This window comes from Chiloscyllium plagiosum, unplaced genomic scaffold, assembly GCF_037043375.1.
Source record: "Chiloscyllium plagiosum isolate Xiang-an unplaced genomic scaffold, Cpla_swu_hap1 HiC_scaffold_53X, whole genome shotgun sequence".
Lineage (NCBI taxonomy): Eukaryota > Metazoa > Chordata > Chondrichthyes > Orectolobiformes > Hemiscylliidae > Chiloscyllium > Chiloscyllium plagiosum.
The window spans coordinates 16,676,708-16,693,767 of record NW_028270191.1 but is presented as its reverse complement, the minus strand read 5'-3'; the positions used below and the strand labels follow the sequence as shown (position 1 = coordinate 16,693,767).

General features: G+C 37.9%; 2 protein-coding genes across 2 annotated transcripts in view; one reads left to right on the top strand and one right to left on the bottom strand.

The window, feature by feature from the left end:
- LOC148134655 (uncharacterized) overlaps positions 1-17,060 on the bottom strand; it is a 268,788-nt gene that overhangs the window by 200,346 nt on the left and 51,382 nt on the right. The gene's annotated exons all lie outside the window — the stretch shown is intronic.
- On the top strand, positions 4,729-14,695 carry LOC122543350 (lens fiber major intrinsic protein-like). Its single transcript, XM_043681936.2, has 4 exons — positions 4,729-5,153; positions 11,687-11,851; positions 12,518-12,598; positions 13,815-14,695. The coding sequence occupies exons 1-4, from the start codon at positions 4,791-4,793 to the stop codon at positions 13,998-14,000; spliced, it is 795 nt and encodes a 264-aa protein (XP_043537871.1). The 5' UTR covers positions 4,729-4,790; the 3' UTR covers positions 14,001-14,695.

Genomic DNA, 17,060 nt, shown 5'->3' with positions numbered 1-17,060 from the left:
AATCATTTTAAAATGTCAACAATACTTGTCAAAGTCAGGAACTTCAGCATTCAACAAAGCACACATTGAGAGAGTGATGAAATACTCCAATCCTACTTAGCAGACTGCAGAGAAAATTCTTGTCTTGAAATTGGAACATATGCAGACCAAAACCATATATAGGTCAGTGGAATAAATACGAATAACTGCTTCATGACAGAATCCATCCTGCAAAATACTAAAGCGATGAATGCAGGCAGATGGACTCAGTGGGTAAGGACTTCTGCACATTTTTAAATGTTCCCTGCTGCTCAGCTTATCTACTCAGGGTTAGTAGTATATTCGTTCTGGATATCAATGCTTATTCCACAATTATGACAGCTGTAATTTGTTGTATCACTGTGCAACATAGTATCAGTAGGAGAGTATTTTCTTGAGTTTTAGGACGGGAAAATAGCTGGCTTTTTAAGCAAATGAATAAAAAATACAAATATTCTATTAACCATTTTAGAATTATGACACAGAGAACTATGCACCTTTACAACAAGACCTTCCTAGATGAAGCTACTGCAAGGCTGCAATGAATGCAATGTACAATTATTTCAGGTGACAGCTAGATAGAATAGGTGCCTAGATGAGAGTGGTGCTGGAAAAGCACAGCAGGTCAGGCAGCATCCGAGGAGCAGGAAAATCGACGTTTCGGCCAAAAGCCCTTCATAGGACGTTTCGGGATTTTCCTACTCCTCAGATGCTGCCTAACCTGTTGTGCTTTTCCAGCATCACTCTCATCTAGACTCTGATTTCCAGCATCTGCCGTCCTCACTTTTGCCTAGATAGAATAGGTGCCTACAGCAACTTTCCTTTTATTCTTTTGCAGGATGTGGGCATCACTGGCTAGATTAGATTTTTTTTTACTCATTGCTAAATGCTCTTGAATTTAATGTGCAATATTATTTCAAGATACTCTGAATGTAACATATACTATTGTTTGAGGACATGCTGAATGTAACGTGAACTGTTATTTCAGATTTCTGCTGAACAACATATTCAATGTAATATCAGATCTCGCTGAATATAATGTGCACTATTATTTCAGATCTCCTTATTATAAGGCGCAGTTATTTCAAATCTTATTGAATATAATGTGCACTATTAATTCATATCTCCTTAATGTAACATGCACTGTTATTTCAAACCTCCCTGAATATGATGTGCACTCTAATGTTAGATCTCCTAATGATATTTCAGATCTCCCCGAACATGGTGTGCACTGTTTTTTCTGATTTCAATAATATGACGTGCAGTTATTTTCGATCTCCATAGTATGTTGTGCACTGCTACTTTAGATCTCCTGAATAAGAGACGCATCGTTATTTCAGATCTCCCTGAATATAATGTGCACTATCATTTCATAACTCCTTAATACATTGTGCAATGTCATTTCAAATCTCCTTATTGTAATGTTCACTACGTTTTCAGATCTTTCTGCTATTAATGTGCACTGTTATTTCAGATCTCTTCAACATAATATACATGATTGTTTCAATGAGACAACGGTTTTATTTGAGAACAACGGCGATGAGGGCAGATTTAAAGGACTGAGGGACAACACCCGAAGAGAGAGCGAGTTTCCTTTTAATGTAACGTGCATACCAGTAATGTATTTGCCTACTTCTAAAAGACCCAATCCTCTCAAGGATTCTGTTCAGTCACTCTGGTATCTCCCATATGCAACGCAAACATGGGCCATTAGGTTTACATGACTTCACATCGACAATAATCCAATCACACAATGTTCGGTTACATTCTCTCGAATGCAGGGTTTCGAAGCGTGTGTAGTGAAACTCCAGAAATGAAATGAGTTTTTTCTGGGCTAACGTATCAAATCCTATCAAATCTGCACGGACAATGACAGTATTAAGCAGGAAAATTTCCAATTGTTATCTAACCGTTTATGAAACCAAATCCCCGCCCCCCACAGCATGTCTCGGTATTAACCCTGCAGGCAAAGTCAGACGTCCATATCTCCTTAAATAGCATCGATCATTAGGACGCAGTTTGGGTTATTTACCGTTTTTGATCGATCAACAGCCGCAAGCAAATTACTGGTCCAAATTATAACATATTTAGGAGGAACTTGAACAGAAATTGTGTCCTTGTCTGTCCACTTGTTCACATCTCACCAGGTGCTGAGCATTATTTAAGTGTTCAGACTGAAACATGTGTCGAGATTGCTTCAAAATTCACAGTGGCACATGTAGTGATTATTCAAAAAAGTCCAGAAAGCCTTGTATTTGTCTTACACCTTTCATGACCCGTGGACATTTCAAAGCACTTTACAGTCAATAGTATTAATGAAGTTGTAATCATTCTTATAAGAAATATGATCAACTTGCCCACCGCAAATCTCCTTAAACAGCAGTGCGATAATGACCAGATCATGTGTTTGTGATATTGACTGAAGGATAAATCTTGGCCTGGACACTGAGGAGAATCCTTCAATTTCCCTTCAAAGCAATGGCCATGGGATAATTCAGATATTTTCTAATGCTATTACACATCTTTGGAGCTGGGATCTCCTATGCCCATCTGAGGGCATAAAGCTGGGCCCTGTTATAACATCTCATCCAAAAACAAACCCCACCTCCAACAGTGTAGCACTCTCTCACTGAAATGTCAGTCTTGCTGTTTGTCCACATTCTGGAGTAGAACTTCAAAACAAAGAATTTTATGATTCAGTAATGAGAATGCGCCAACTGAACCATGTCTGACATAAATTCAGAGGTGAGTATATATGGAGATTAAACTTCACCCAATTAATGTCTCCACAATGCTGATTGGATTTATGTGACTATTGAATATTCATGGAGATGGATCCTCAGAATTGGAAAGACGATCGCTATGCCTTCCTGGTTAAACTCCATACCTTTAAAGACCTCTTTCCAGGTCATCCCTCAGTCTGCTTATTTAAGAGGAAACAGGCCCAACCTATTCAATCCTTCCTGATAACTATAACCTCTGAATTCCCGTGCCCGCTTCAAAAAAAAAGTTGCAACTTCTTCATTTATTCCACTTTTGTAAAATGGAGACTAGAACTGTGCATACTTTTCTAAGTGGTCACATTAAGGTTTTAATATAATTTCTCTGCCTTTGAATTCTAGTAATCCAGTACTCAATTACACCCGAACCTTATGGTTTTGTTGACCTGTGCTGCTACTTATAATGTGATTCCCTGATCCTTTTGAGGTTCGTCCCATTTAAAGTCTTACATTCCATGGAATATTTGGCTTTCTTATTCATCCTATAAATTTGTATCCCCTTGCACTTATCTATATTGAAATTAACTTTCCATTTAGACACTTATTCTACAGGTTTGTCAACTTTTTTTGTGTTTTCTTGCAATCTTCCTCAACATTAACTATATTGCCTAATTTGGGGTTATTTGCAAGTTTTGATATGGTACTGCTGATTCTCAAGACCAAATCTTGATATCAATGGTGAACAACAGCGGCACCAGCACCATTACCTGTATGTTATCATTTCCCATCTTTTCGAATCTGAGTAACTTTATATTTTGTTTTTAGCTTTGTGGCCAGTTTGCTATCCATTCTGCTACTTGTCCTCTAAATCCATATGGTCTGACCTTACTCAGCTGTACCTTATTGAAGGCATTTTGCAAGACAATATAGATTACATCAATTGGATTACCCTTGTCTACTCTTTGTTAATTTCTCAAATAATTCAACAGGGTTGGTCAAGCATAACGCTTATTGCAATCCATGCAAATTTTCAACATACTTTCATGTTCATAATGTTTTCAATTGCAACTTTGAGGAAAGGTGCCTTTACATTTCCTACCATCAGCATTAGGTTAACTAGTGTGTAGCTCCAAAGATTTGTTCTATCTTTTCTTTTGAATGTTGAAGTAACATTAGCTGCCCACCAGTCCTCTGGCACGATCCTATTAAATGTATATTGTAATCTCTTTCCTAGCTTTTTTTTTAGTGTGCATTGATCCATACAGGGATTTTATCCTCTTTATTCAAGTTTGTCAATTATTTCACTTTTTTCTACTTTAAATGTCTTCATTGTTGCCATTTCACTGGCTCCGTGGTTAGCACTGCTGCCTCACAGCACCAGGGTCCCAGGTTCGATTCCAGCCTCGGGTGACTTTCAGTATGGAGTTTGCACATTCTCCCCGTGTCTGCGTGGGTTTCCTCCCACAGTCCAAAGTTGTGTAGCTCAGGTGAATTGGCCGTGCTAAATAGCCCGTAGTGTTAGGTACATTAATCAGAGGGAAATGGGTCTGAGTGGGTTACTCTTCGGAGGGTCGGTATGGACTTGTTGGGCCGAAGGGCCTGTTTCCACACTGTAGGGAATCTAATCTGCGTTCATCTTGTACATCCCTTTGTGACCTTACCTTTCGTTGATGTCCTTTTGCTATTCAGGGGTTTGTAAGATATTAAGTTTTTACTTTCACAATTTAATTTAATTTAATGGACCCTCGTTGCCTTCCTAATTGCTCTTTTATTTTTGAGAATCGTTACCAAGTATATAGTCGATTGCAGAAATAGGATGGGGGAAATATAAATCACTGGAATATGCCTAGTGCGCTGGGATGAAACAGTTAAATGTAATGACAAACAGGACAGGTCCCTCCCACAGATAATGTTGTCAGATTCAGAGTCCCCTATAAATAGTCATTCTGTGCAATTAAATTTGGGGGGAATGTTTGAGGAGTGAGGAGATAACTTCACTTTTTTTTTTATTTTCTGTTTTCTTTTAATAGTTTGCTTTTTGGAAGATCGGGAATGATGTGGGAGCTGAAGTCTATCTCCTTTTGGAGGGCAGTCTTTGCAGAGTTTTTTGCCACCATGCTCTTCGTATTTTTTGGACTGGGCTTTACCATGCGATGGTCTCCGGGCCCCATGAACGTGCTGCTGGTTTCTCTGGGTTTTGGCTTTGTCCTGGCTGCCCTGGTACAGGCGGTTGGACATGTCAGCGGGGCACACCTCAACCCGGCCGTTACCTTCGCCTACCTGCTGGGGGCGCAGCTGAGCATATTCCGCTGTGTAATGTACATGATCGCTCAGCTCCTGGGGGCAGTGGCGGGGGCAGCTGTGCTGTATGGGGTCACCCCTCCCTCGGTCCGGGGCAACCTGGGGCTCAACACGGTAAATATGTTGGTAAACGTACACTTAAGAGGAGAAAAAAGCTTAAAATATGAATCTGGAGGGGAAAAAAAATCCTTATTTTGAAAGCGAGTATTAAATAGAAAAATAGTTAATGTCTTGGAAAGTCAAAGTATGAACAGAGTTTCGAAAGGCGTTTCAAAAAAATATAACGGTGTAAGCGTGTAGAGACCATAAGTAGTACTTCTAAAAGTTTCATTTATTGAAACAACGGGCTTGAGTATGAAACATCTTTGAGAATGAATTGGGGTAATATTAACTAACGCAATTTTCAAAGTATAAAGATACGAGACACATTAATCGAGAATCTATATCATCAAATTGAACCGCTGTAAAATCTAAACTTTATCGAATTGATAATTTAATATTTGAAATAAAATACATCTGGATCTATGTTAAAACGTTTCCGTTGAACTAATTAATGCGAGGATGTTTAAATTTTATTTGATTTGAAAAGGGAAATAAAGCATCATATTGCAATATTCCAGCCGGCATAATTTTTTTAAAAAAAGTGATGTGGAAATTAATGCAGTACGTGTAATGACAGCGAAATATGCGACCAAACCCGGTAAATTGGTGCTTGAAATCTTTCAAAAAGAACATTAATCTGAAGTGCCGGGATGGAAGTTGCTCCGCTAGCTTTACAAATCTCTGGTCATTTAAAACGGCATCATTCCAACTTTGAATAGGTATTTGTTTCGTCTGTTGTGAGTCAAAGCGGTGAGTGCACATAATCAATCAGTATGGCTGCATTTTGCTGTATACACTTTTGAAGGTGTTGAATGAAGCGGGAATGCTGCTCTCCAGAACGTATTCAAGAAACGTCTTAATTGTGAGTCAGCCTGAACTTTAGGAAGGAAAGTTTGGGAATCTACCTACCGCTGGGAATTAAGCGTAACAAAATTAAGAGATTTTCCTCTCGAAATGCAAATAAATCATTCAACATTTTAAGAAGTTCGCCATTTTCTGAAAATTCGTAAACACGGCAATTCTTAGCCAAGAATGTGATATCTTGACAAATCAACCGAAGTTTTGAAAAGTACAGATAATTTATTTCTGGTTCTAACCTAGCAATAATGTAAGATAAATTAAAACAAAAAAAATGGAACGGTAGTCAGGTTTTCTCTGTGTGGATCTCCTTGACTGATCGATCCTGTTTAATCCAGTGAAGTTTATTGAGCGATGAAAATACAGGAAGTTCGGCAATATAATCAACAAGGTGAAAACAGACAGAACTTTAACCGAAGCTTGAGTTGTAGGAAGGTTCAAAGTCTTGGTAGACTTCGTTTCCATTCATACTCGCATTTAAATCTGTCACTTTTAGTATTTATCAAAACAAAATGAGCCATATATTTAGAAAATTACATTAAAAATCTGGGTGAGACCATCCCTGTTCCTGCATATTTCTATGGACTTCTCTAAGAGAGGTCGACGATGCATAAAATGCTGTCCAACTCCAGGCTTTCTTTAGGGGCGAATGTGGCAAAGGAAAAAAAAATCATGTTTCTGTATTTTAGCGGTTAACCCTCAAACGTAGACCAGGTGCGCATTTTCTTTTTAAAATCGATTACTGAAATTAGGAACAGTAGTATTTCGTGATCATTGCTATGTTAAATATCTGGCGTGTTTTGAGATGTTTGCTGATTTGAGTGTTTCTGAGATAAGTATCCAAATGCATCCAAAATGACAGCCTGAGAATGCCCCATCAATTTGATAGATGTTTCCTGAAATGTCATGCGTTTTAAGAAGCCTTAATTTCTGTTTCAATACTTGAGATAACATGATTGAATGTGTTCACTTGTAGCTGTACTTGCAGGGTTACTTTTCTCAGGCGCAGTTACCTAGGAATTTTATTTCCAATAAAGGCCCTGTGCGTTAAATGGACCAGTCTGGACATTTTCAGGGTCTTAGAAATCTGCCCAAAGGTTAATGAAACCCTCCAGCTGATTTGAGATATTAGCAAGTAGGACAGAACAGGGTGCTTTGGTTGTCGCATACAATTTTTATTCTTGTAAATTGCTGGGAAATAAAGTTTTTTAAAACTACGCAATAGCAGGCTTCACTCAGCTTGAATTACTACTAGTTCTGGAGTGACAAGCTGATTGACTTAAAAGCTCCCCATATATTCTTGGCGTTTGCATTATTCGCAGAAGTGATTCTAGTATGAGGCTTTGGGACTTACATGTTACAGTAGCAGCTTTAACGTTTGGTCTTGGTGAACAGATACATGCGTCTGGCGGGGCATGTGAAGAAAACCGACCCCCTTCCTATCGCTTTAACTGATATATTAAATCTTGCTGGGAACGAGTTGGGGGTGGAGGGTGAACTTTCATGGCAGGAGGTTTGAACAATCCAAATATCATATCAGAGTGAATGGTTTCGATCTCCCAAACTGGTATCAAGTCTAAAAAGGATATTGGATATTTTTCCAAGATTTGCAAAACGGATTAAGTGGTCCGGTGGGCTGTCCAGATGCTGATATCGCGGTCAGAATAACTCGGCGGGAGGAAGTCAGGCGGTTTCAAATACAGTAAAACCCACACATTTGCAGTGCTATAGAGCAAATGCACAACTATTGCTTTCTCCAGGAAAGCCATTTACTGTTGGCAGCAGCCCCATTTAGCATCTAGACTAAAGGCTGCAATCGGAGTAATAGCTCATCAAGGTGAGCATGGACAGCGGCTGCAATTAAAGTCAGTGCATTCACATTATGGACGCAAATGATAAAACAAAGCGACAACTCACTCGCAAATGTTAATGTATGTCTCAGTGGCAATGACAGCTCGTGTGATGTATAAACGAACAAATCCCAATTCGATATTTGAAGAGTAGAACTCTGCTGGTGACCTGGGCAAGATTCCATTCTCAACCAATAGTACCAAAACCACAAAGAGCATGGATAGGTCACTAATCTCAGTAGTGCTTTTGGAAGCTTGTATGCAAATTAGCACCAAAACAAATTAAGTGGCCTCTGATTCATTGCTTGCTGTTCGTGCGATTTGAATGTGCGCAAAACACCGAAACAGATTAGCTGGCTACTGATCAGATTGTTGTTATTGGGATCTTGCTGCGCGCAAAGGGTCACTAAAACAGATTAGAGTGATCATTCGTGGGACTGTTGTTCATGGGATCTTGTGCGCAAACATCACTAAAGCAGACGAGAGTGAAATTATTATTCCTGGGATGGTGCTGTGCTTACATATCACTGAAACAGACTAGAGTGGTCATTGGTGGGATCTTGCTGTGCGCAAACGTCACTAAAACAGACTAAATGCATTGCCGATGCTTTTGGTTTTGTACTGATCAGGACAACCCCGCGGGATGGTTTATGCTGCTGGGTAGGGGAGTGCCGATTAGTTAACAAGTCGCTCTTTGATGGGATCTTGCTGTGCGCAAACATTCACGAAAACTGACCAGAGTGGTCATTAATGGGACTTTTTTTAATGACATCCAGTTCTATGGAAAATACCAAAGCGAATTCAATAGTCACTGACCTAACCTTTGCTCCGTGGGATCTTGCTGTGCGCAAAATGCCACGCAAAGTCAGTCCGTGATCGCATTTCTGCTTGTCGGACCTTACTGTACGCAACAAGCCACGAAAGCAGGCTAGTTGGGCAGTGATCGCATGGCAGTTCCTGCAAACTTGCTGTGGGTAAAACTGCACCAAAAGAGATCAGATGATTATGGATCTCACCTTTTACGGAATCCTCCTGTGCACAAAACAACAAAGCAAGCTAACTCTTGATTGATCCAATTTTTGATTTGGTGTTCTTGGACTGTACAAATCATCAGCAACACCTATTAAGTAATTATTGATCGGAGTTGTGGTGGTAGGATTTGACTGTACGCTAAAAAAGACTAAGCTAGACCGGCTCGGAATCACTCTTATTGCTGTTTGTGGAATCTTGCTGTGCGCCAAAAAATTACTAGTAATTGTGTAAGCTTTTGATGCGAATTAAGTTGTTCCTGCATTTGCCGATGTACTAACTCAATGGAGTTCAGAATAGCTGGCAATATAGGAAAAATTTTGACATGTAGCTGAAAGATTTAAGGATATGACAAGTATCTTTTAACAGAAGTAGCTCAATCACATCAAGTATTATCTTTTAGTTTCAACATTTTCAGTTTGAGTATAAATTTTTCAGTATAAATTCCGATGGAATTCCATCGGAATAAATATTCAAGATGCTTTTAGGTTTCGATTTTGGTAAGTCAAAGCTTTGAATATTTGGTGATTAAAATGTAAATTGGCCACAATCATTACAAGTCATTCTCGAGTACCAGGAAAATGTGCTGTAATTCTGCAACATCTCCACTCCCAAGGTTCAGATGAATATTCACTCCCCTTCAGCTACCTGCCTGTTTCAGAGAGAAGACCAATGGCGGTCTCTAAGTCTGCGCTAAAAGCTGAACACTAATTAACCACTGGTATGCCAATGACCAAGACAACTAGCCAGAACTGGCACTAGCCTGGGAAGGATTACTGGTTCACCAATTACTGGATGCAAAATCAATTGGCAGCTTGCCAGGGCTCAATTGCATAGTTTACCATTAGGCTGTATAGGATGCAATGCATGATCGATCACTAGGACATCGACACTTCCCACAAGATCATTAATTGAAATCCATCCTCCCCTCTCCCCCATCCCTCAAGATCAAACACTTAGTTTGGCAATAAATTTATAATACCCTTAGATTTAATGACTACAAAGAGAGGATAATTCTTCAAAACACATGGTCCATGTACTTATTCTGGTGTTAAGCGGACAATAAAATTCCATAGCATTACTCAAAGAGCAGTGATTCTCCACATTTATTCAGCATTCTCCCTCAACTAACTCCACCCAAAAAGATTAACTGATCGATCATCATTTTCTATGTACTTGCTTGCATATTAGGGACTGGACTTAGTGGTAGCGCACTGTATTTGACAGATTTTTTATGTATATTTTGATCACTTGAGATTTTCAATTCAACATGCCATGGATTCCTGCTATGAACTGCTTACTGTAGCAAATAATTTATTAGAATAAAGCATTTTGTAGGGGTTGTCTGGTATCTCAGATCATCAGCCAAGAAAGCAAAACATTTACAACTGGGTTGAGTCTCCTGTGACAATGGCAAAACATTTGTGTGATACATGCACAATAAGCTAATGACATATATAAATGTGACTGTTAATATACTGAAAGTGTGCATAGTCAACATTTGACCAGCTTTCATTTTCAAAAAAGTGTTTTGTTTCATTTCCTACTCTCACAAAGTTAAATGTTGTAGAATGTACAACAGAACAGAGTGGAGTGAAGAATAATTAGAGTCACGATTGATGTTTGATATCAGTTGCAGAAAAATGTTAACCTTTAGCACAACTAGAAAACTATGCATCCTTTCTTCAAGACTGTTTTGTGGTGTAAATGGAAAATAGGAAATTACTAGGATTGCAGAGAGGGCAGTTATTTTTAAAAATAAACTTTTTGGTCAAATTTCACTATGATTGTGATTGAATTCTCAGATGATCTAAGTCTCCAATAAGCTGAAGAAAACCCTAGATTATGTAATACATTATTCCAGTGTTAAGTTCACAGGCATAGATTTTTCTTACAGTTGTGGAAGATCATAATTCAACTCTCTTCGTGATGGGAGGTAGGTTAAAGCATTACCTTTTTATTTATTATATTCCCCCTCCCACCTTACACACCTCACAAAGCTTCCTTTTTAAAATCATGACTAGCTACCTACAGAACCATATCTGAAACCAGTTTGGGTGGTTTCAAACTATTTCCATATGAACATGGTTCCACAAATCTGAATTATACCTAGTTTGTCACAAATTTCCACTCTCACTCAGAGGTCATGGAAAAGTAGTTCATGGAAAATGAAAACCTTACAACTGGTGTGATACAAGCTTTTTTGAGCTTGAAGACAAAAACATACAATTACGGTAAAGTAGAGGCAGTTTTGGTTTTACCCAACTGTTTGAAGCTAACACCAATTCCAAAAGTGGAATAGTTGCATTATCTATCCAGCACGGATATCCCTCAATTTGATAGACACAAAAATTTAATGATAATTCACAGCTCAATAGACAGTTGTTTAGTGGGTATTTGATTCACAAAAGGTAGTAGTAATGTGATGTCAAGAAGATTGGAAAAATAAATCAGTGATTTTGACTCTCATAGTAAAATAATCTAATTGAGGATAATTTGAATAAGTGATTGTTTGACTCTAAAGGAATGACACTTAATGAGCAACCATTATTAGTTCTGACTGAGTCACTTTTCCAAAGTTGCACTCCGTTCTATCATATAGCACCCATTAAATGTTAAAATGTTAAAAACCCTAAAATGGACTCACCCCAAATACACAAGGGAAAGGAGGCGGCTTTAAAATTTTATGTGTCTATGCAGTTTATAGAATATTTTTGTTTGCTAACAAAATCAATGACATCTGTAAATATTTCCTAAATTAATTTCTAGTCTGTTATGATTTTCCATTGTTTTTTTTATATTCTTTAGCTGCATGCTGGAGTGGGTCTGGGCCAGGGTACAGCTGTGGAGATATTCCTTACTCTTCAGTTCGTTCTCTGTATTTTTGCCACAACAGACATTCGCAGAAATGGATTTATGGGCTCAGCAGCTATCATCATTGGTTTTTCTCTCACTGTGGGTCATTTCTTTGGGGTAAGTCTGCAACTTTATAAATAGAAAATAAATAGAGTCGAAACTAGACTAAACAAAGGTAAATGCGCACTATCCAAACTTATGTACTATTACTTAGTGTGACATTGAGTTATATAGACCAAGAAGACACCCAGTGTGTAGTGAGTTAGCCTATCCCAGCCAGGGCACAACTGAGGTTCTAAAATAGACCAAAGTTCCCACTCACCTCTGGGCTAGGAAGGGGAGACAAATTACCCAGGGGTCATGCTCTTAATCATTATTCAGTAACTTATGCCAAAAGGTACACATATATGAACATCAAGCAAAGACAATTATTATTCAGTTTGCCATTATACTTGTATCAACCTCTTCTGGGCAATTTCAATTAATTTTTACTGTGGCAATTCAAATTTCAACTGTTTTGTTGGAAGTTTTATCATAGTGCACTATCAGAAAGAAATGGATAGTTGTGAAAAAAAATCAAATTAGACTTCGTGGTCCACTGGAAGAATTTGGTTTGATTGGCCAATGATCTTTTCTCTTTACATACTTTGAACACTAACAGTTGAAATTAAACAGGAAATTAAATTTGATTGATAAATGGAGTGCTCAGCTGTAAATTAGCATCTATCTTATGAACTAATGTTCAAAAAGGTTTGAAATTATGCCTATCTTCTTTTTATTCAGCTGTATTATACAGGATGTGGAATGAATCCAGCCCGTTCCTTTGCACCAGCCATACTTACGAGAAACTTTGGAAACCACTGGGTAAGAACAAACAAAATTCAGCTAAAATACAGTGGGATGCTGAATAAAGAACACATAACATGAGGCTGTTGATTTCTTCAATCACTAGCCAGGCAACCAGTTAGAAACCATAGTGACTTTTGTAACCCCAAGAACTTTGCAAAGTTGCCCATCATTCCAACTCATGACCAAGGACTCCTCGGATAGAGGTCAACAAGGTCATTACAAAGGAGACACAGTACTTATTTTATTTATCCTTGTTTGCATCTTATCTCATACTCAATAAGAGGTTGCACATGTAATTGCTTCAGTTTAGAAAATGCATCAATTCAGAAATTTCAAAAGTTCCAGTAAGTCACCGCGTACCAGTTTTGAGCTATTGTTTGAAATATTCTTTAAGTGTATTCTTGATTCCCAAGTAATCTGAAAGACTACTTTAAAAGGCAAAATGGCCTCTCCTGAGCTTTAAACTCCTAAAGAGGGATTTATGTTCTAATTAAAATGTAAAATTCTCCCTAATTCAGCACAAATTGTCATTAACAATCTAATTTAGATAATTTATAAAAACTGTCATGAGAAAAGAAAACATCTCACTGGATCTCTAAGGGGTCTTGTAGAAAGGTAACTTATTAGCTCTATAATTTAAAAAAAATACAGCTGTACATTCCGAAGCAGTGAAAAAGGCGGATTTTACCTGTAGAAACTGCAATGTTGTAACTTGCAATCCAGAAGCAAGCATAGAAAAAGTGTGTGGCTGTATGGGGAAGGAAATCAGAAAGCCTTACTTTTTCTGGGTGAGGAAAGGAACAAGCATCCTGGTTTTTACAGCCACTTCTTTTCAATAGTCTACCAAATGGATGCAATTACACAGACTTTGCACACCATTGCTGTACTGTGCAAAACCTGTGTAAAACACATTACAAATGCTTAACTCACGGTAGCTACTGCACCACTCAGATCATTAAGTTGTATGGCTTAAGCCAAGTTGGCTGATTGGTTTGAGGATGCCTGACACCCTGCTTGCAGTGAAGAAGAAACATAGCTGGAATTTCCCCTGATCACAAAGTGACCCTTGCAGGAAAATGTTTACATCTGGACAGGATCTGACCTGTCCTTAATGTTTCCATAATACAACAGTGTGCTACTATCAAATATAAAAAGATAGAGGAAAAGTGCTTAATTCAAATAAGATAATATCATTTGTCTCAACTCTGTTCTTATTTCTTTATTTTTGCAGGTATTCTGGGTAGGTCCTCTCATAGGAGGTGCTATAGCAGCACTGCTTTATGACTTTATCCTCTTCCCCAGGATGAGAGGTCTTTCAGAGAGACTGGCTATTCTTAAAGGAGCTCACCCTCCAGAAGCTGAGGGGCAACAAGAACCTAGGAGTGAGCCCATCGAACTCAAAACACAAGCCTTATAAAAAGTAATTTTAAGAAAGGAGTTTACAACACAAGAACTATCCTATCATCAAGTGACATTGTGAAATTTACTTTGTTGTTACTGAAAGTGTGCTTGAAAGAACATGAATGCTGTTAACGTCCCAAGCAGTGAATTATAGATCAGATGCAATATCTACATTTTACTGTACAGACAGGAAGGTATTTGAAAAATAAAATGAAGATAAAATTTCTAGAGTGTGGAAGCAGGCCAATCAGCCCATCGAGTCCACACCAACCCTCCAAACGGCATCCCACCCAGACCCACCCCCAACGCTAATCTTGCATTCCCCATGGCTAATCCACCTAACCTACGCATACCTGGACACTATGGGCAATTTGGCATGGCCAATCCACCTAACCTGAGCATCTTTGAACTGTGGGAGGAAACAGGAACACCCAGAGGAAACCCATGCAGACACAGGGAGAATGTCTGTGTGGAGTTTGCACAGTCGCCCAAGGTTGGAATCGAACCGGGTCCTGGTGCTGTAGGGCAGCAGTGCTAACCATGGAGTACTGTGCCTAATTAAGATAAATTACTCAAATTTGTTCCTAAGATTCTTTAAATTCAAGGATTTGAATGTAATAATCCACTCATTAATTGGCAAAAAGCCCATTTAGAAATGGGTTATCAACAGGAACCTTTTTGACTATGCTTTACATTAAACTTATAATCTGCTTTTTTAGAATGTTTGTTACTTATAGATTCTTATGCTTGAAATATCATCTAGTAGGTTGTTTTGATTGAAAAAGAACTTTTAAAAAAGTCTTGAAGTTCATGAAAAACATAAGTTTAATATTAGTGAAGATCAGCAGTGAAAGTCAGATACGACTAGTTAAATCTGCCATTACAAAGTAGAATGGGTTTTGATGAAAATTAATTTCACTTGTTTTATTTTTAAAATACCCCCACCCAATTCCCTACATGAACAGTGTGCTTTGAAAAATGACTAATTAATGAAGGAAATTGCAAAAGAACAAAGTCATCATGTTGGAGAACTTTACCATTAAGCCAGTTTCATGGTAATTTTTTCTTCCTGACATACAGATCATATTACAATGAATGTTTGATCACTTGCAGCAGAATTTCAGCTCCTCCCCTACCACATCAAAAGTAATCATATAACCTTCTGAAATGCTTTTTCAAATATTCACAAAATATTTACAGTTTAGAGCAATACATTCAGATTATAAAAATGGTAGCAAAGTAACTGTGAGACTAGGACAATAATCTTTAGGAGATGAAAAGCTGTGGATAGTCTGACATCATCCTGTATTTGCAAACAAAAACGCAACGTTAAAAACAAAGGTAATTTAGTTTAAAACTTAGATTGGATTTGATACTTATTTTTGTGTTGCCTACGCATTAGCTGATTTTGGACATGTCTCTTCCTTTTTAGTATCTCACCTTGGCTTGAGAGTTTGAGGGTCTCAAATTTGAATATGAATTTCCTAACCACAGAAAAATCTCTCTTATGGAACAAGTGCCAGTGCTTCTATTCCTGAGATACTTGTTTGCTGCACTTGCATGAAAATGAACAAGTTGGTGTCTAAACCAACTTAAATCTGGAAACTATAAATCTAAACACGTTCAAAACCCTGAACTCACAGAAACTCAGCACTGTTTGACATAATCAGTTGATAAAGAGATAGAAGAAAACAAATACATGATTTTACATTATTATATTTTATTCAAAATGAAGATAATGAAAATTTGTAGATAGGAATGAGAGTATGCATCTTTAGATTCGACAGGTTAAAACCAAATTTCAAGTTTTAGAATGATTCAGAAACCTGAGTTTCACAAATTCAGGGCAAGTTCCAAATAGTGATGACCATCCGTAAAACTCTCAAATATATTAGTTAACAATGCCATGGAATCCACAAAAAAAATCCTTCAATGTAAACAAAGCTTCACCAAATCTGCCAACAAATCCTTCAGTAATTGCAGGGTTGTCAATTTTCAGCTTGATACACCAGGAAACAGATATGTAACTGTGGTCTATTGGAGACAGCAACAACAGTTCTGCATATTCCAGCCAAACAAAGCTACTGTCCAACCGTGTTTTTTTTTTCTGTTGTTGATCCTATTTTTGTCTCTAAACTAAAACACAATTTTGAAAACTGAATAATTACAATACCAACACTGTTGAGAGTACAGGGTTTTTAAAGTGGTAGTGCTATGGCCTCCCAAACCCAACAACTGTAACTCCAAATCCCATTTAACCTACAAACCCATCTGTCCTCATTTGGGTAAGTTCTGTCACATCCTGCTGAAGCTGCGAGTTGAGACCCTTGAATTATATTGCAAGGTGGAGGAAGAGATTAATACTTCTACCTCACATCACTGGGATAGCACTAATGGCACCCAAATAGCAGCCCAGGAATTTCTGACCTCTCAACTGAGGTTAAAAGAATTAGCATGTATCAGAAGGAAATAGGGAGAGAAAATAAACAGCTATATTAAAATAGCTCTGAATAATGTCCATATTTACACTCCACATTATATTATGCTAGACCTACTAGGTAACTTCCATCGATAAATCTATACCATTTTGTTCCTGATTAAAAATTCCTTGGGCTAGAGTGACTGCTAATTGGGAAAAAAAAGTGATCAGGGGAATATTTAAACCAAATTTAGAACTAGAGTTTGCATATGTAGATTTCTTACAAGCTGTTTTGAGACTTGCGCTTTGTGGTGGGAATATAGGAAGTTGCTTTTAGAAGAATGAATATACTGCCCTCATTAATTTTGGAATTAAGATTTCTATACCACACCATCCCACCCCCCAGTCACCTGAAATAAAATATCAATTTAACATTGCCACTCTTACTAGGATCAGTTCTTGTATTCATGGGCAAACAATTTGGACTTTTGTTGGCCCTTTGAGAGCAACTCCTTGTGTGTAATCACTTTGGTCTTTCAACTTATTTTTTGAATTGGGAGTGATGCTGCAGTTGTTAACAGTGCATTTTTGTGGTACCATTAAGACAACATATTTGAATGAATATACTTTGAAAAGTGGCAGTGTTGTTCTAATGAA